At 49.9% G+C, this 20,041-nt stretch overlaps 1 protein-coding gene across 1 annotated transcript in view; it reads right to left on the minus strand.

The window, feature by feature from the left end:
• Positions 1-20,041, minus strand: part of Col15a1 (collagen, type XV, alpha 1) — a 110,579-nt gene that overhangs the window by 70,629 nt on the left and 19,909 nt on the right. Inside the window, exons 3-5 of the mRNA XM_005382825.2 lie at positions 3,461-4,008; positions 2,460-2,534; positions 970-1,056 (exon numbers count right to left, since the gene is read on the minus strand). Coding sequence (XP_005382882.1) covers positions 970-1,056; positions 2,460-2,534; positions 3,461-4,008 — 710 coding nt within the window. The remainder of the gene's footprint in view (positions 1-969; positions 1,057-2,459; positions 2,535-3,460; positions 4,009-20,041) is intronic.

Below are 20,041 nucleotides of genomic sequence, written 5' to 3' on the forward strand. Positions count from 1 at the left end.
CAGCCCAAGAGTTTGCCACAGCCCTGAGAATGGACTTGCACAAAGCCACTAGGCTCTGGACCATGGCTGGGCATCAAGAGACCCAGGCTTCAGCACCAGCTCTGTCCATGGACTCCAGGGCTGGTCTCTTCCTCTGTCTGGGCCTCAGTGTGCCCGTCTGTACCAGGAGCACTTTCTGTGTACTTCTGTACAGGAAGAGGTGACCATGAAGTCCTTCCGCCACTAGCAGCCTATGATCCTACTCTGCCACACCTACGTCCCTGTCGCCCAAGTCCCAAAGCCTCTGCCTTCTCTCCATCTGCCTGCTTTCTTTCATCAGAGGTGAGTTCAGAGTGAGCCAGGGCATCCCAGGAGACAGCTGGTGCTTTCTGTGCTTGCTGTTGCTCCTATTAAAAAGGAGGTTCCTTATTGTTCCCATAGTCTGACTCAGGGCTTTTAAAACCACTTCCTAGCCTTAGCCACAGAGTGCATTTCCGGGGGGCGGGGCCCAGGTGTAACTGGCAGCTCTAGGAGAGTGAGCTCCAACTTTGCCTTTATGGCTGGAGCCCCAAGGAAATGTGACAACGTCCATCACCTGGAGCCACGTCCTTTTTCTCAGGTGCTGACTGAGACTCTGCCCTCCAGTACCTCATCTAATGCTCTCCGCAGCCCTACAAGACAGACCTATTATTATCATGACTCTGCAGAAGAAATGCTGAAGTTCAGAGCGGGTGGGTAAGTTATTCAAAGCCACAGAGCTAGAAAGTGACTGGGCATAATGTGTGCCTTTGGGCAGCACTCTTGTGGCTGCGTGCACAGGGCCCAGGGTAAGCAGTACACCAGCTCACCCGGGGAGCTTGCAAAAGCCCACTGGCCAGGGCCCCCTCAGCTGCCCAGAAGATCCACTGATTACTCTCACATCAGAACACAGAAACTTCAGACCTGGGCCCTGGGCATCGGCCCTGAACAGCTGACCCAGCCCGTACTAACCGGAGCTTGAGTGTAGGTGACGGCCTCTAAGATCTCAGCAACAGTCTCCGCTTCAGACTCCTGAAGGCCACTGGCTTCTCCTGAGGCCTGTGTGGAGATAAACCGTGACACGTGGTGGCCAAGGAGAGCAGGTCACAGGGGAGTCGGGCGACTGGGACCACAAGGAACCTACAGGGCAACTCCCACAGAGGAACTGCGCATGTCAGAGGCAGGATGGAGTTGAAGAGACAGCTTGTGTGCAGTGTGCCTGGTTGGTTATTCTTTTTGCTTCCTTCCACATTTTATTGCTCAAACAAAAATCAATCATTTTACATTCTAACAGGTCCACTGCTCTTTTGTCCAGGTTCCTGTCGCTTCCAACCTTTGCAAGGCTGTCACTGGAATCCCACTTTAGGAACCATACACACCGAGGAGGACATCCTGCTGTTACCTAATCTTTATAATTATCCCCCTAGAGGCAATCAAGTCATCTGCATGCTGTGGGTTTTGCACTGTCTCTTGTTCATGGGCTCCTAAGTGATTTCTACTTCTTCAATACTAATGGCAGGGCATGGAGGAATGACTGACAAGCTTCCCTTCAGCAGGCTTGCTGCAAGTACCAGGGCAGGTCACAGGCTCAAGGAGCTCTGACGTTCCTACAGAACCAAACCTATCTTTGGGGGCTTTTCAACTCAATTGATGGCTTTTTAAAGGAACATTAAATTAATGAAATCAACCTAGAAGTTGTTTTGGGGTTGATACCACCCAAAGAACACCGGAGAAATGCCACCCGCTGCTTGCTTCCACCTTTGGTATCACGCTCCCCTGTCTGCCTGGAAGGCCTTCTAGACACAACTTGCTTCAAGCTCCTCCTTCCTCTTCCTGATCCCTGGCCTGCTGAGCTGGGTCTGAGGGCCTCCTGGAGCATCACTCACTCAGCTCTGTCCCTGCATTTGTAAGTAAGTGTGTGCCGGTAGCCAGAGGGTGGGGGCAGGTTCCAGCTTATCCTTGTATCTCCAGCATCCACCCAGGGCTGTCATCTACCAGCCATGCAGTAACTCCTGGAGGGAGGGAAGGAAGGAGGGAGCCATCTTTTCCCTGCCCACCCTTCCCCCAGTTTGGGAACTGATTCACTTGCCAGGCATAAGACAAACTTAAATTTAGGTTCATTTTTATAGGAATTTACGCCCAGAATAGCTTAGAGTTCTAACTCTGATTTTAGAATTCTGACACCCTTCTTGGCAGGAAGGCTGGAAACCAGGCCACTGACTGCCACGGAAGAGCCTAACACCTTATAAGACACAGCACCCCTCCACCCAAGAGAGAGCTGAAGCTCTTTAACAAAGTCAAAAAAGCCAAAAGCCCAAAATAGGCCTTGAGCCATCCCTGGCCAAGATGAGAGGGTTGAGAGACTCCATGACGTGGAGGAGGAAGAATTGCTGGGCTCCCAGCCCCTCCCTGGCCAGGGGCTGCTGGGGCTGCAGGGCCTCTGTGGCAGGCAGGGAGCTCACCGACGACTCCTGGGCTTCACATAGCTCCTCTGGAGTCCTGGGGTCAGCGTGGATGGTCAGCTGCTGTAGAGCCCCCTGGGGAGAAGTGGAGGAAGAGGAGCCATCGGATACACGTCTGCAGTGCAGATGCGGGGCACAAGGGGACGTCCGTGTGACAGAGAACAAATGAAAGGACAAGTGGGAGACTGTGCTGCCTGCCACTGTGACAGGAGAGCCACTCCATCTCTTGGCCCCCTCCCTGTTCTGGGGCATCTCCATGGAACACTACGACAGGAGCCCGCTTAGCCAGAAAGGTGCGTGCAGAGCACTGTGAGGACCACACAGCAGCCTCCTGTCCCCGGCCTGGTAAGTTGACTCCCAACAAGTAAAGGCCTATCCCAAGGAGAGCTGCGGCAGTCTCCCTGCCCCCACTCCCACCAATCCCTGGACACCAAGGGGAGCAGGTAAAATTGCCTGGACCCTAAGTCCTACACATGCTCCAGCACCTCCATTGCTCTACAAGTAAACACACTCTGCCCCGCAGGATTGCCTGGTCCACCAACAAAATCGGTAAACAGTGCTTTTTAAAAAAGGAGAGAGAGAAGTTCCCTCTCACCCCCATACTGGAGATTTGTCTACCGTAGTGGAAATTACTTAAGTGCAACGGCCACCCATATCCAAGGACATGATTAATCTCTTTCTAAACCATAGCCTAAAATGTAGAGCATTTTCACCTATCTCTGTGAGTCTGTAGGGTGGGTTTTCTCATTTTTATGGTCAGATGGGAAAGCAGAGAGAATCAGAGAATCTGTTCTCCACCTAAATCAGCAGGCTAAATGGAAAATGGAGCACTGGAACCGAGGTGCTTTGAGCTCCAGGCATGGTGTTTGTCCCACTGTAACACACATACATTTTTAAGGACATCGGAATAAAATAAAAGCAATAATAGTTGCAGGTATTTAGTGTACTGGACTCCATGTCCACTGGCTTCTCTGATCTGCTGGGAGTGGACTTGAACTCACGGTAAATCTGTCCAGTCCCGTGGCGCCCGCGCTGCCCACGAAGATCCCTGTGCTGGGATCGAAAGCCAAAGGGCGGGAGGACCGCTGGAAGAGGGCCTGGCTGTGCTCCTCACAGTCCATGAGGAGGGTCACCTCCTCTCCCTGGACGATCACCGCAAAGTGGTTCCACCTGTTGGCCATCACAGGCACGGAGAAAACAGCAGCTTCATGGGACACATGAGAGCCAGGCTCTGTGTAGTAGAGGATGACCCGCTGGTGGCCGTCCTCCACACCCGAGAGCCGCAGGCCTAGGTAAATGACCTTCTGGAAGGCGTCAGTAATGGCAAAAAGCACCCCGCCTCGGGTGCTGCTGGGCTTGACCATGACACTGATGGCGAAGTCCCTGAAGAAGGTGGGCGGGATGAGGGTCCTAGCTGGGCGGCCAATGTTGGCGCCAGGCCCGAAGCTGTAAGCTGGGAAGCCACCGTAGCCTGTGACAAAGGACACAGAGGAGGGCAGTGGGACGCCGATGAGCTGTGTGAGGTCCAGATGGCCTTGGGAGGCTGAGTCTGCAGGAAGGGAGAGAGAACACACTTCAGACATCTAGGCTACCCAGCTTCTACATGGGGACAAGCAGTCATAAGACAAATGGGATCTCTCAGGAACTACTGAAACTGTAGTTTCTTTTTTTTTCCTTTGGTACCAGGAATCAAACTCAGGACCTTGTGCTAGCCAGGCAGGCACTTGTGCCACTGAGCTATATCCCCAGCCCTGAAACTACAGTTTTTAAATTGCTGTTTTCAAACTTTTTTGGCAAAAAACCCCAATATGAAACTCATTTACATTGCAACGCAATATGCACATGTGTAGATAAATATGTATCTGTAACACTGAAACAAATGTGTCATAAAACACCATATTGACTTTTAATACTCAACATGCCCTCAGATATTTCCCCTTACATTTAATTATCATTTTCTCCTTTATTTTATTAAACACATGTTGGAATAACTTACTGAATTGATTTCATTACCCACTAGTGGATTATGATCCACAGTTTGGAAAACATTTACAAATCATTCCGGGAATAATCTTAGAATATATAATGTTCCCCTATTAAACCGGAGACTTCTTCCCCTACTCTAAAACTGGATAGATTTGTTTTGGTTTGTTTTTAATGAGGTCTACTGTCTAAGTGCCTCGGAGTGTCAGGCAAAGAACACAGGGACAGACTGAAATGTTCTCAGACCTCAGGAAAACTGAAATTTGCATCATTCTAAAACCGCTTCATCATCATTATCCTCTTCCTCCTCCTCCCATTCTTCACAGTCCTAGGCTCTTTTCCAAGCTTTTCATGTAATTTAGTTCCCCTGATCCTCACCACAACCCTGTGAGATGAGGCACTATTGTCCCCATTTTACTTTGGACAAAACTGAGACTTAGGTTAACAAGGTAAGTTCCACGCAGGATTCAGACCAGAACCTTGGCCCCCAGTTTGATCCAGCTGGGGGTGGGGAGCACTGATAGAGCCCTATTACAGTGGCCTGAAAAGGACCCAAGACAGTGTCCCTGGCAAAAGGCTGCAGTCTAGCTTGTAGTGACGGGCACACACTGCCGAGCCTATGTCCAGGGTACCAGCTGTGAGTCAGGAAGGCAGGTCCCAGGAAGGAGTAGACAAGTCCTGTGCAGCCAGGACAATGGGAGCACACACAATCATTGTGAAACATTCTGGTTATGCAAAATAGGATAAAGAATATTATGAGGCACTTAAAATGGTTAAAATGACAAATTTTATCGCAATCAATGACGCAAGTAGCTCATAAGGATTGTGAAGATTAAATGACATAATAGGGGGTGCTAAGATTTAGAAATGCTTAGAAATGCTCAGAAAGACATTGGTTATTATTGCCCTTGTTTTTGTCCTCCTCCTCATCATGAGAATTTCAGGTTCAGAAAGGAAACTTAGGTCACCTGACATGACCTTAACCTGAGATGCCCGGTGCAGCAGCTATTGGTCACTTACGGCTACTGGGCCCTTGAAACAGGGGTCTTTCCAACTGTGATGTGTCATGAGTGTAAAAGGAAAGCTGGGTTTCCAAAGCCTTTTTCTTTTTTTTTTTTTTTTTGGTTCTGGGAATCAAACTCAGGGCCTCGCGCTTGCCAGGTAGTCAAAGACTTAATTTAGAAAAAGGAATGTGAAATATCCCATTAATAATTTTTTATTAAGTTTATTGGTGCCATTTAGATATATACATGACGATCACATTCATCATAGGGAATCTGTACCTGTACATGGTATATTTTGGCTCCTCTTTTTTTCCTATTCCCCTCCCCTCCTTCCAATCCCGCTTCCCCTCCTTATTTTTATAACAATTACATGTTGAAATGATTGGAAAATATTGAGATAACTGTTATTAAAATATTTTAAAGAATAACATGAGAAACAAGCATGTGCCCCCTCTCCATTTAAGAAAGAAAACACCCGTCAGCCCAAGCTCTCGTGAACTCTCTGCAGTCTACTCCTCCGCCCACACCCAAGGAGCCACTCTTGGGACTTGGGTGCTAATCCTGCTGATGAAGTTGTTTGTGTGTTTACTAAACAGCTCTGTGTCTCTAGAAGAATGAAAAACCATTGTGCACATTTCTAAACCGCAGAAATATTGGTGTGATGCATGCATTCTTTTGGCTTTTGCTTTGTGGTTTTGTTAAACTCAACACTGTGTTTTTCGATTTATTCTTGTTAACACACATGGCTCTGGGCTTTTATTCTCACAATAGCCCTCTATGGTATAAAACCACCACAATGGGTTAATTCACTTCTCTGGTGATGGAGAGTGAGGTTTCCATCAGTGTCACCAGTGGAATTGCTGTGGACTTCCTTATCGTCATCTGTGCAGGTAGTCATACCACCTTAGCTTACCTTGGCAGGTAACCCTACCGCCTAGAGGTGGACTATCTATTGGATGATATGGGTGTGTGCACCCGCCACAGCACTGGATGCTACAAGACTGCCCTCCGAAGTGAGTGGGCCATGTACACACCCACTAGCCACATATTCTTGCCAGCACTTGGGGGACACAGACAGGTACCACTTGGGAGAGGTCCGGGGAGGAGTTCTGACTATAGTGATAATGTTCATAATTAAAACTAGGTGACATTCCAAAGAGGCACTTATTGTACTATTCCTTATAACAAATTTCATAGAAAACATTTCAAAACAACTGAAAACAATTACTCTATCCTCCACAAACAAGCAAATCTGTACGCGTTGGTGCCCTGCTTAGAAACCTTCCACAGCTATCTAGGACCCGTGGGGGTGCAGCTACCACCCGGTTTAAGAGGCCTTTTGTGGTCTGGAGCTGGTGCACTCTTTACCCCCAGCATGTCTGACACAGTCCCCAGCTGGCCCCAAGGTGCCTCAAGTCTTCCCAACTCACTAGGAAAGTTTTCCGCTCTGGTGTCCTCCAGCCCCATCCCAGGTATTTTGCCCAAGCAACTCCTGCTAATCATTCAAGACTCAGCCCAAGCCTTGCCTCCCTGGGAGTCCCTTGTTGCACCTTCCCTGCCCGCCCTCTGTGCCCCTTGCGGCTGCACTAGAAGCTCCCTGGATGCACACAGGAGTTCTCCATCAGAGCCCCCAGCACACCAAATGTCACTGTTGGCCCCCTTATCTCTCTCTCCACTGGACAATGAGGGCAAAGTTCCACCATTCATCACCATGTTCCCAGTACCCAGCCCAGGGCCAATGAATGAAGGAATGAACGAATGAGTGAAGAACAAACTAATGGATGGAGGGATGGATGGATGGATATAGGAATGAAAAAAATCCAATCCCCTCATTTTACAAAACACTGCACTAAAGTTAATAGAGGGGAAGTGTCTGTGTACTATGAACTCAAATTTATTTTCAATTGAATACAAATTTTAAACAGAAATTAATTTTAAGTATTTGGGGTTTAGCTCTCAAATCCTAGAAAACATAAGTTAAAATACATAAATCTGATTACATGAAAACAAAGTTTTGTCTAGTAAATTAAAAAAAGATAATTCCCAAAATGTCAAACAAACACCAAAAGCTGAGAATAGTGTGTGTATGTATGTATATATATATATCTCACAGACAACAAAATTATTTCCCTAAATATACAAAGCAAATGAATAAAGATGAAAGCAACAACTCAACAAAAACTCAGCAAGAAATTGGAAATTCTACCCACAAAAATAAAAATGGCTCATATATGTGCACCCATGTTTATAGCAGCCCAGTTTGTAACAGCTAAATCTTGGAAACAACCCAAATGCCCATGAATCATAGAATGGATAAAAAAGATGTGGTATTTTTATATAATGGAGTACTACTCAGCTATAAAGAAGGACAAACTTGAGGCTTTTTGAAGTAAATGGATGCAACTAGAGACCATACTCATAAGTGAAATAAATCAAACTCACATGTGTAAATATCATCTTGTCTCCCGATTGTAAGAAACTAAAAGAGTAAATAAGATACAAAATCTGCAATAGATATATATTGAAGAAAGGGGAAAAAACTGCTCAAAAAGAAAGAACAACTGGGATGGGGGAAAGGAGAAAAGAAGGAAAGGAGAATTTTATATATATATATATGTATATATACACACACACACATATATGTGATAGCTAACATAATTATACTACTAATTTCTTTTAGTTCCTTGGAAAGATCGGTTTGTGCTTACATTTGTTGCTTAATTTTGCATGCCTATATCTTGTAATCTGAGCAACTACTTTGAAGACAACAATATACAATATATTAACCATTGTTAATTTATTATTACTCTGTTTTGAAACTCTGTATTATTGTTTTTATTTTTTTATCTTTCTTTAAAATAAGAAAAAAATTTGACCCTACTTTTAACGAGAGCAATACAAGTTAAGATTACAAAGAGATACTATTTTCCCTGTAAGACTGGCAAAGATCAGAATGTTGGATAATAGGCTATGTTGACAAGAGATCAAGTCAACACGAAGCCCTCTCAGGCACTGCTGGCAGGAGTGTAAACTGGTATCATGTAGTGGGAGGTAATCCGATATTTACCAAGGTTCAAATGCACATGTGCTCTTTGATCCGGCAGTTATACTTCCACGATTTTTAAATAAAGTTACATACATGAAATATAAAGCATCATACAAAAATACCTATTGCAGTATTGTTTAAAATTTACCTAAATGTTCATCTTTGGGAATGGTTAAGTAATAAGTTATAACCTGTTAATACAATGAACCACAATGCAGCCTTTCAAAAGATGTGGTGCTTCATGTACTAACATGAAGCAATCAGCAAGATGTATTATGTAAAAAGAAACCCCAGTACCCAAGGAGGCTGAGGCAGGAGGGGTATAAGTTTGAGTCCCACCAGGACAACTTACTGACACCCTGTTTCAGAAATAAAAAGTATAAAGAGCTGGAGATAAAGCTCTGTGGTAGAGCATCCTTGAGTTTGGTCACCACTACTACTACTACAAAAAAGATAAAAACACAAAAAAAAACCAAAGTACAGAATAAATTGCCATCGGTTCAAAACATATTAGTATGTTAAACACATAAACATGACAAATATATTTAAATACACAGTCACGCACTGTACAACATCTGGGCGGTGATGAACACATAGGTGAGAATGGTCCCATAAGGGTGTGTTGCTGGTGACACGGTGGCTGTCTTAGTTTGAGCACACTCTATGATGTACTCAGCTAGGAATGTACTTCTCAGAGTGCACCCCATCATTAATCAATACCAATTTGGTCAGAGCCGGGTTCAGATCCAGCCTCCAATCTTTACCGCACACGTAGCCTGGGCAAATGACATCCTGGTGATGTGGGGACCTCCTGTGAACACCCCATGCAGACAGCAAAGGAGATGATGGTGAGAAAAACCAGTGCCCGGTAAACCGTAGTGATCGGTTTGTGATTCGATTTAAAGTTATTACTATTGGAATACATTAGAAGATCTCTAGAAAGATGCACCACGGACCTCGGAAGGGAGCGAGGGGCTGGGGTGTAGGAGACTTTCTTTTCACTGGATGCCTTCTTATGCTTTTTGAATATTATACCATGCACACAGCATGAAACACAAAGACATTACATATTTTAGACATTGACTCTTCGCATCTACTCCCAGAAATTTAAATTCTGACTCATCTTGCTTTCTCTCGCTCAAAAATTACACATCTTGTGCAGAAAGAAAGCATAATGAGGGAAAAGAAACAGCAAACATCCCACTGAGAATCCTTTCCTCCCCTCCACAGTTTACAGATAAAAACAAAACCAAGCCACAAGTGTCCCGCTGAAGGCGCTGCTTTCCTCCTCCTTTAATTCAGTGAACAGTTTTCCTGCCAGCTCTGCTCTGTCCTAGTGAGGGTAGCGGGGAAGCACCTTTCTGGTGGGATGCTCCAGGTTGGGAGAATTCCTGCGTCCACCACGGCAGGTGGGCCAGAAGCTCAGGTCCAGCAGCTTGCTCTCCGGTAGTGTCCCTGGGAGCTCAAGGGTCAGGTTGGAGTTCTGGGGACACATGGGAGGGGACCAAGAGGCTCCCAGTCTGAAGACTGTTCAAACCAGCCCAGGGCTGCCCAGGGCCAGTACATCTGGACTTCCACATGGCAATTCTGGATGTTCCTATTCCAAGGAGTCTGCTTTTTCACTTTCAAACACTGTGTGTCATAGACAGGAAAACTGATAGGGTGAAAGATCCACGACCAGGGGACCAAGCCAGGAAGCAGTAGGTGCAGCAGCAGAGCCAGGAAGCAGAGACTCAGAATCATAAATCCCCAGAGATGGTCCCCTCCCGTGACCCCTGCCTGCTCCAGGTCATTCCAGGTACTGGCCATTGTTGGGCCAACTGGATAAAAGCCACAGGGCAGGCGGCAGAGAACCACATCCTCACTTTGGTCAGAGCCAGGTTCAGATCCAGCCTCCAACCTTTACCACACACACAGCCTGGGCAAATGACATCCTGGTGATGTGGGGACCTCCTGTGCACACCCCATGCAGACAGCAAAGGAGATGGTGAGAAGTACCAGTGCCTGGTAAACTGTCGTGACTGGTTTGTGATTAGCTTTAAAGTTATTAAGCTTAGCAAAGCCCAGAGCCTCCAAACTCTTTTTAATCTTTCTGTCCTCAGATACGTGAGGGAGAAAAAGTGTGCAGGTGCCGGGCCACTGGCTCAGCCATGGAGGAAGCCTAGCTACAAATCTAGAAGAAGCCCAAGTCAGTCAGCCCCGCTCGCAGAAACCGCTACTTCTCTCCACAGGCTGGGTCCCATGGTGTGATGCGGCGGGCATGCCCGCTGACCCACACTGACTCACGCTCAGGGCTGTGCTGGGCTTGCTGGCTCGTTTCTCCTTGGCGTCCAGCAGAAAGGCCACCTGCTCAGGCGGCCACTAGGGAGAGGAGGAGAAGCTGGGGAGCCAAGAGAAACAGGCCCAGCGACTTGGTGCAGAGGTTGTCCTGGGATGGCTCCGTGCTGGGGAGGAAGGGAGAGGGGGAGACACAGCTGGTGGGAAGGCAGCCCACTGCCCCGGAGGGGCAAGACCTGGGGGCTGTGGGCTTTCATGGAGACCTCTGACCTTAGGATCTGCAGAGGGGGCTGCTACATCACAGATTAGGTAATATCTGTCTCAAAGGACAGCTCTGCAGCTTGAATAAAGCAATATCCCTAAAATGTTTAGCGTGCTATTTAGGATGAGAGGGCTTAACAAATAGTAGCTACCTTTCCTTTCACTATTATCAGGATCCTGCTGTTTCCCCACACAACTGTCAGACTGGAAAACTAAATGGGTTTCAGTCTTTCACACTTCCAAGTTTCCTCTGCTCAAGGAACTGCTTCACGCTTCCCAAGGCCCAGTTTCAGCGCCACAGCTTCCTCCACGGAGGCTTCCTGCATTTCCTGCCACCTGGTCTGAGCCGCCTGCCCTGACTCTATGGGGCATGCATGACTTATCACTCAGGTACCGGACTCTGTGTCTTGGGAGCTCCTTGAGCGTGAGAGCTGGGTCCCTCCCTCCCTGCTCTGGCCTGAGCCGGCACTCAGGATGTGTTCCCTGGCTGAGATGAACTCAGAGATGGAGTCAGGGGCCCTGGTGAGGGTCAGTGAAGTCCCACATCCAACAGTGACCTCACCATACACTCAGTCATCAGCTGGGGATCCAAGCTCCCTCCTGTTTCCCAGGGAGCTCCTGAGAGGCAGATGGGACAATGAGAGAGGTCCAGCAGGGGAGGTAGGGCTTAAGTTCTAGTCCTGGCCCTGCCATTGACTCTTTCTGCACTCTCAGGCAAATCTTCTTTCTCTGACCTCAGTTTCCCCACCTGCACAGGGTTAGACAGAGGGACTCTCAGAGCTGTGCCCACTGGGAATTTCTAGGTGTGCTCACTGCCTTCAGACACCGCCTAACACACAATCTGACCTCAGTCTTATTCTTTCACTTCACTAAGGCTTCATTTCCAGTAGGGTTTTTTCAACTTTTCCAATTCATGAATTTGATAACATTTATAAAACCCACACATTGTGCCTTGTGTGGTACTGGAGACAGGCAGAAGAACCTGAAATATGTGTTATCAAGAAGCTCACCATTTAGGTGAGTGGGAGCAGTCATCCATTCATGCTACTCGCAAGCTCCAAAGCCTTCAATAGCTCCCCAGTGCAGTTAGCATCAAGCCAAAAGTTCATTCCAGTTACCTTCAACTTTGCCCCATTCTCCCTCCTCTAGCTTTGCCTTGACTCGTGTTGTTCCTCCTGCTGACCTTACCTTTCTCCATCTTATCACTGGCTGAAGCTTTACAGGCTGGCTCAGGTGCACCCCAGCACACGGGAGCCCCTCTTCACCCTATAAACAAAGCTGCAGGCCTGACGCCCTCCTCCAAACACCTTCCCAGGAGGCTGACACTGAACAGGAAGTCAGCACAGTGGCCTGAAGGAAAGGGGACCGACAGTCGCCGCCTGGGCCTCACAGTCCCCTGGAACCCTTGGCTCAAACTCTCAGCACAATTTCAGGGCGGCACCTCCCCGGCGCACAGGGAAGAGACACCGCACAGCTTTAGAGATGGACCAGACGGAGGAAACTCTGAGCAGTCGCCGCAGGGTGCGACTTTCCTCCCCAGGGTCCAAGCCAGTTTCTATGGAAACCAGGGCCAAATCCTAGCGATGAAGAAACAAACAGCACCGGGCTCTTTTTTCCTCCCACAGGGATTATAGCGACAGCGTGGCCAGAGGAGGTGAAGAAAGGGGCTTGCTCTTCCTCCTGCACTCTGCCACTGCCTCTGGGACACCTGGTGCCTCGCCTTTTCCACCCGGCCTCAGTTGCCCCTTTTGCTCAGTGAGCTGGGTCAACCTTTCCATCTGTGGGGTCCGGAAGCAGCGCCTGGGGCTGGCCCGGGCTTTGGAGCCTTGCCTCCCTAGGGAACTGCATCTGACTCTGCAAAGCTCCATCCCACAGATGACCATCTGGGACCTGAGCCCAGCGCTCGCGCTTGTAAGCATTTAAGGCCCGAAGAGACGAAGGCGCGTTCCTCTGGCTGCGGGTCAACCCGGGCTACCAAGCACGGAGCCAGCTGCCAGAGGAGCGAGGACGTCCGGCCACGGAGCGCGGCGGCGGCCCCTAGCGGCCGTACGGGCGCCTGCGCCTTCGCCGACCCCAGGAAAGTCTCGCCCTGCTGTTGGGAGTCACTCCGGGTGCAGGACACTGGAGGAACCCCGATCCCAACCACAATCATGATCAGCGATCTGGAAAGGACCCTAAAGAGCAGGGCTGAGCCATGTAAGTGAGCTGTGGCCTAGCCAGGCCTGGAATTCACAGGCCCTGGACCCCTCCTATCCCGTATTTCTTCCTGCACCTGCTGCCTGGAAAGGGCGCCCCTCCCATAGGGCTCCGCCTCTCACCCATACCCAGCAAGGACTCTGCAGGTGAGGGTCAGGCATAGGCTCCAAAGACCAGGGGCTGGAGCTGGCAGGCTTAGGGTGTGCAGGGTAAGGTGGGGTGACTGTTCTGGACCCACGAAGGGGCCTCTGGCCGGAAATTCCCTGCACGCTGCCTCCCCTGCCCCCAAAGCAATCCGCAGTCGCCCTGTCTGCTGAGTGCAGCTGCAAAGGTCCTTCCTCCTTGCCCCTCTTCAGCCCGGGGGTAAGGAAATACTGGACGCTTCTCAGGACTGTTCTTTCCTTTTCCTTTGAACACAGGACTCCAGGTGAGCCTAAATGAGGCCTCCTAGCATGAGGCTTCTTCCCTTCCTCCCCACATGCCGGAAGCTGGGAGTGCGCAAGCTGCAGGCTGAGCAGAAAGAGTGTGCCTTGCCCTGTGGGGAGGGATCTCCTCTGATGTACACCCATCAAGTCAAAGGCCATCTGGTTTCTGCTTGCTCACCTGCACTGCTGAGAGCTCGCTCCCTGACCCCATGGCTGGGCAACTTCAGTTCTTTCTCAGGCTGAGCCGGGGCCAGTCTCAGTACTCCCACCCACCTGGGTGGGCCCAGCTTTGGCTTTCAGGGACCACACACAGGGCGCCTCTGCGTCCACATCATGGCCTCTCAGATTTGCACGGTGTGGAAGAACGGCAGGCTCAGCCCGCCACTCGGCGGCACGTGGTCCCAGCAGTCCCTTTTCTCTAAGCCTCAGGTCCTGTATCTGTAAAGCTAGAGTCTGAGGTTGTTTTCCCAAGGCCCTTGCCAGGTCTGAGAGTCTGTAATTCCACATCCTCTTCATCTCTCATCTGCGTTCCAGTTTTTCTAGCCACCCTCGATGGCCTGTTCCCTCAGCCCACAGGCTTCAGGCCTGGAAGGAATGACTCCAGCAGGGACCAGGGCAAACCCAGCCCTCCCCACAGGCTTCTCTGTCTCTGGAGAGCCCAGCCTGGCCAAGGGCAGGGAGCTGCGCCAGTCGGAGCGGTGCCCGGGAACATGTCACAGCTCTGCCTGTGGGGAATCTCGGCTCCACCCAGGCCGGAGTGCCAAGGGCTCCCAGTGCTACCTGACTCTCCTGCCCAGCGACAGGAACACAGCTTATTTCATGCTGTACAGCATCCCTTGCATCTAGCAAAGAGCAAGAGGTTCTTAGAAAAACCTACTGCCCAAAGCATTTCTTAGAAAAAGAACTGTTTCCCTGCCAGGGAAAATCCTGGACCAACTTAGAAAGGAGACCTGGCTGGGCAACAATCAAAGACCCCATTTTTCTGAATCACAGAAGAGCATTTTTCTACATGTAAACTTAGAACGCCTCTTTCCCCTTTCCGGTTTTCATATATAGCAGAGGAATTTTCCTGCTCAATGAAGTTACTGTGTGAGCGCTCCTTCTCTCCCTCTCTCTCTGTCTTTCTCTCCCCCCCCCTCTTTTCCCCTCCCTCTCTCTCTCTCTCTCTCTCTCCCCCTCTCTCCTTCCCTCTCTCCCTTTTGCTCTCTGGCTGTCTCTCTCAGGCCTCTGCCCTAAGCCAAGGAGAAGATGGGAGAGGGAGCTCAGGGTTGCGGTCCAGGGCTGCTCTTGGGTTCCCCTGGCCAGCAGCTGGGAGGCACCGGAAGCTTTCACCTTCCAGCACTCTCTCCAGTTTCCTCAGCATCTTCTCACCTGTGCCTTCCGCCAGGACAGAAGCAGGGCAAAGATCACGCTCTCCCTTCACAGAAGACACAGGCAAGCAACAGAGGAGGAAGCACCCTGCTTAAGTCCCCCCACCCTTGCAGTGGCCCGCACTGAGGGCCAAAAGCTGGGCTCTGTCTCCTGCAGCCCACCAGCCCCAGGCTCTCCTGGGGGGTCTCCCATGCACAGCTGCCACCTGTGTGTTCCCAGAGCCCCACCCACCAGTCCTCCTTGACACTGTCATCTGGTTACATTTCAGGGTTCAGTTCCCTATCCTCTCATAAGATTTGACATGGCACGGACTATGCCAGCCCATCTCTCAGTCTGCAGCACAGAGCTGGTAAATTTGAATGAGAGGCAACAATAGTATCTTCAGCTTAACCTTGCAGTGGACTTGCTTGACACCAAGCACTGTTCAAAGAACTTGCCACAGATCAGTTCATCTTCATACTTGACTCTAGAGGGTAGATAATATTGTTATCCCCATTTTACAGATTCAAAAACTGAGGTCTGAGGAAGTTACTGTTCCAAGACTACGAGGTTAATAAATGATTGGAATTAGGATTCAAATGGGAGTAGGCAAGATGGTGGAAAGGTTCTGGCCCTGGCCACGTAGCAGAGCCCTCCTGTCTGGCTCTCCAGGACCACAGTCTTCTACAGTCTGCCCTAGTAGGTCCAATGCCCTCTCCTAGGCCTCAGCCACAGGTAAACGCATGGACTTGAGTCCTGCATCTGCCACTAACTGTTTGTGTGACCCTGGTCAAGCCACTTCACCGCCTGAGTCGGAAACTCCCATCGGTGCGGGGTGCTGCAATAGGACCTCGCTCTCCACAGAGCCTGCGGCAGGACAGGTACATAGTGAGCACCGAGCTGAGCTCAGGGCCGGGCCTGCGGAGAGCACTTACTTGGGAGTGTGGGTCCTAGCTAACCTGATTGGTGCGAACTGGGAGCCAGGCACATCCCAGCTCAGCCTCACAAACATCCCTGTCTGCAGGCCATGAGAGAATGCATGTAACGGGATAAAGACAGCCGGAGAGCAATGGACTGAGGGGTCAGCCCAGAGAGGGAGGTGTGAGCCCCTCACTCTGAGACCTCACCACGTGTGCCCCCGTACACACACAACACACACACAGTGACCCCCTCGGTCCTGGCAGAAATCAGCCTCCGTGCAGGAGGTGTAGCTGAGCAAGTGCAATGAGGGCCTTTGGTCCCTTCCTTCTTCCCTTCCCTAAACTTCTGAGCCATCCCCAGGGACCACGCGTACCAGGTAACACAGAGCGGCCACAGGCGTGAGCAGCCACGGGCATCTGGGAAGAGTTTTGTGGTCAACTGCTCGGCTTTACGGACTTTCCTCTTCCATGTGGGGAACAAAGACCCTTTGAGTGTGAGGAGGGCCTTGACTCCTGAGAATGACATCAGCTGAAATGAGTCACCACCCCCACCGGGCGGGCAGCTCGGGAAAGCTCAGCTCTGGCTGTGTGAGGAAAACATGGGAACAGCTTGGAGGAGAGGGGCCCGCCAGGGGCACATGAGGTGCACGGCTGGGGACACGCAGAGGCCTGCCGGAAGGGGCACCCACAGCTCCTGGCTGCTGCAAACTGCCAGGCTTCACATTCAAGCGCACACAGCTTGGGACAGAGGGGCTTCAAGGAAGCCGCCAGCCATAACATGTACGTGCACAGGCTCACTTATATACAGTCATACTTCCTCTGTGACGTACAATCATACAGACTCACACGTGCACTCATAAACACACACATGCTCTCAAATATTCACATCCCACCCACTAACACACACATTCACCCAGATGCTTCTGTTCATATATACATTCAAACACTTTCATGGACACACAGACTCACACACCTTCACCACATCCATCCAGTACTCACACACACACTGCACACACTCACACACACATATCGACTCCCATGCACTCACACATTCCCTCCCATATCCTTTCTCACATGCTAACATTTGCACACTCACCTACACTCATGCACACTCACTCAGGCATTTCAGCTAATTTTTTTAGTATGTTGGGTTCCAGCTCCAGTCTCAGTGAAGACAGGGTTCTGCAGCTAAAAGCAAACAAGTGGCCCCGTCATTCTTGGATGTGGAAGCGAGGGCTGGAAAGGCAGGCACTGGCTGGGGAGCCGCCCTCTCTTCTCTTGCTACTCCTTAAAGGCTGAGGTCTTTGGTGGCATTTCCCACACATTGGGTTTCAGTTTCCCTGGAGGGGGACGTGCTCTGTATTTTCTCACATCTCCACAGAATGTCTGATTTGGGGTCACGTATTCATAAGTACTGCCCATTCCCTGGGCAGCAGTGCTGGCAACTGTACCTAAGTACGCAGGAGCAGCTGCCATATGCAGCTAGCACCAGGTACTTGGCCCACAGCCTGCACAGGTAGATGCTCAGTAAGTGCCTGTTTTGTGGGTATACAGGAGCATGCAATAATAACAGCTCATGCATCCTGAGCTCGACTCTGTCCCGGGCACCAAGTGCTGCGCCTGCATTCCAGTGCTTCCCCAACAGAATCGCCTGGGGGGAATTTTAACAAGCTAATACTTGGGCCTCTCCCCAAGATGTTGGTTCCATTGGCTCAGTTGCGGCCAGGACACGGGAAAGGTGCACAAGATCCCCAGGTGATCCTAACACAGCCCTGGATTCTTCACAAGACCCTCACTCATCGTTCCCAATTCACAGATGAAATTTAAGAGCAGAGAAGTTAAATTACCTGTCCAGTGAAGGGCAACAGCTATCAAATCCTAGAACTGGCGACTTTAGACTCTCGCATGTCTGAGGTAAGGTGCTGAGTACCCTGTCTGTTCCTCCCAGGGATGTCACTGCCACCTCCCAGGCTGACCTCCTGCAGGACACATGCCCGGAGCGTCCCAGCCTTCAGGGATGCCGGACATATCTGCCTCTCTGTTCCCACTGCCCTGACCCTGCCTCCCCACTGCTGCTGGCACCCATGCTCAGCACCTCCCTGGCAGCTGGGCGCCAGGCTCTGCTGACAGCAAGAGGCCATCATCTCTCATGGCTCCTACTTCTCACCAGCAAGGGTGTCTGGTCCTGGGGCACTGGGCAGCCACTGCTGTCATCGTGGCGGACCTGGCATGGTTTTCAGAGCTTTGAGCAGCTGGTACTGTGCAGAAAGAGCCAGCCACTTCTGGATTCAAACTTCAGCTCTGCCAGAAAAAGCTGTGCAGCTCTGGACAAGGTACTTTAGCTCTCTGAACCTTGATGTCTATATCTGTAACAGAGGAATAATAACGCTTACTTCAAGAGAGAGTTTTTTGTCTTGTTTTGTTTGTGAGGCAGGGTCTCACTATGTAGCCCAGACTGGCCTCAAACTCATGGCAATCCTCTTGCCTCAGCCTCCCAAGCACTGGGATTCCAGGAGTGCACTGCCACACCCAGCAGGAGAAAGTTTTGAGAATAACTTGAGATATAAAGCACTGAGGAGAGAGTCTAGCACAAGCATATATTTAATAAGTGATAGTGGTGGCTGTTATCATCATCAAAGATAATAGTCTTCTTTTCTCTCCCATGAACTACTGTCTAGAATTGCTATAAAAGGTACCTTTGTGTAATTTTCCCTCTGGCCATCATTTTTCTCACCTACTAAATAGTGTGACACAACCTTCCTCACTAGAGTGTGGTGAGGATCAATTATGGTTCTGAATGTAAAAATTAACATGGACAAAGGGCTCCTGACAAGGGTCCGGGGCTGCAGATTACTGAAATCTGAATATGCTGTGATATTATAACATGCCCAGTGTGGCTTCATAAGCAGAATTTCCTGCGCTAACTGGGGATGGGTTATGCTGGGTAACATGGGGTTACAAGTAGTTACAACCTCGGAATCGGCTTCTCCTCTGCGTAGGGCAAGAAACTATTGGCCAGGTTATTGCGCAGATGCTGAAAGAAACAACAATTCAATAATAGTAACAACACAGCATGAGCTCAGAATGAGCTCAGCATCTACCCGAGAGAGATACAGGCAAATTTAGCACACCTGTAATCCAAGCATTCTGGAGGCTGAGGCAGGAGGATACCTACAAGTTCAAGGCCAACCTTGGCTACATAGTGAAATCAAGGCCAGTCTGAATTACGCAGTGAGACCCAGCCTCAAAAAAAGAAAGAAAGATTCAAATCCTAATCTCAGGGACCTCTAAATGTCATCTTATTTGGAAAGTTTCTGGCAATATAAATTAATGAGCTTAAAGTAAGGAGATTGTCCAAGATTAGCTGGATGGGCCTTAAATCCAATGACAACTGTCCTCATAAGACACACAGAGGGGGCTTTGGACAGACTGAAGAGGAGAAGGCACATGACCATGGAAGCAGAAATTAGAGTAACACAGCCACGAGCCAAAGAACACCAGCCGCCACCAGAGGCCGGAAGACATAAGAAATGTATTCTCCCCTAGAGACTGCAACACCTCGATTTCAGACTTTTGGCCTCCAGAGCTGTACGAGAATAAATTATTATTGTTTTAAGCCCTCCATCTGTGGAGAAGGGGAAGCTTCCCGGTGAAGGTGGAGTAGCCTTTGCTGGCTGTCTTCAGACCCTTGAGCCCGGAGTGGGTGAGGAAAGCCTGGGTGAGGCTCAGGAAGTAACCCCTGAGAGATGCAGGACCTCTCTGCCCTGACTGACCTTCCTGGGTGGTGGCTCAGGTAGAGACCAGAAGCTTCCTTCTGCCCGCAGAGCCCTCATGCCTCTTACACAGGCTCAGTGGCTGGAGTTGCAGGCCTCTGTCCCACCTGGTTACCTCCAGGGATGGCCTGGGACAGGCTTCCTGCTCGTCAGCTTCCTTCCCTGTCAGTGGGGAAGGCCTCCTCCAAGCCCCGGGACATTCCTGAGTCCTGTTCATGGGACCGAGTCACTCAGAGGACTCAGCATCCCATCAGCCTACTTGGGACATCACTCAACTGCTATGCTACGATTACAAGAAAACTCCACTTTTTTTGTCTAGGTCTGGGGCCCTCCTTGGGCCTGTCCGC

Source organism: Chinchilla lanigera, unplaced genomic scaffold (genome assembly GCF_000276665.1).
Source record: "Chinchilla lanigera isolate Chin_1 unplaced genomic scaffold, ChiLan1.0 scaffold00018, whole genome shotgun sequence".
NCBI classification, from domain to species: Eukaryota; Metazoa; Chordata; class Mammalia; order Rodentia; family Chinchillidae; genus Chinchilla; species Chinchilla lanigera.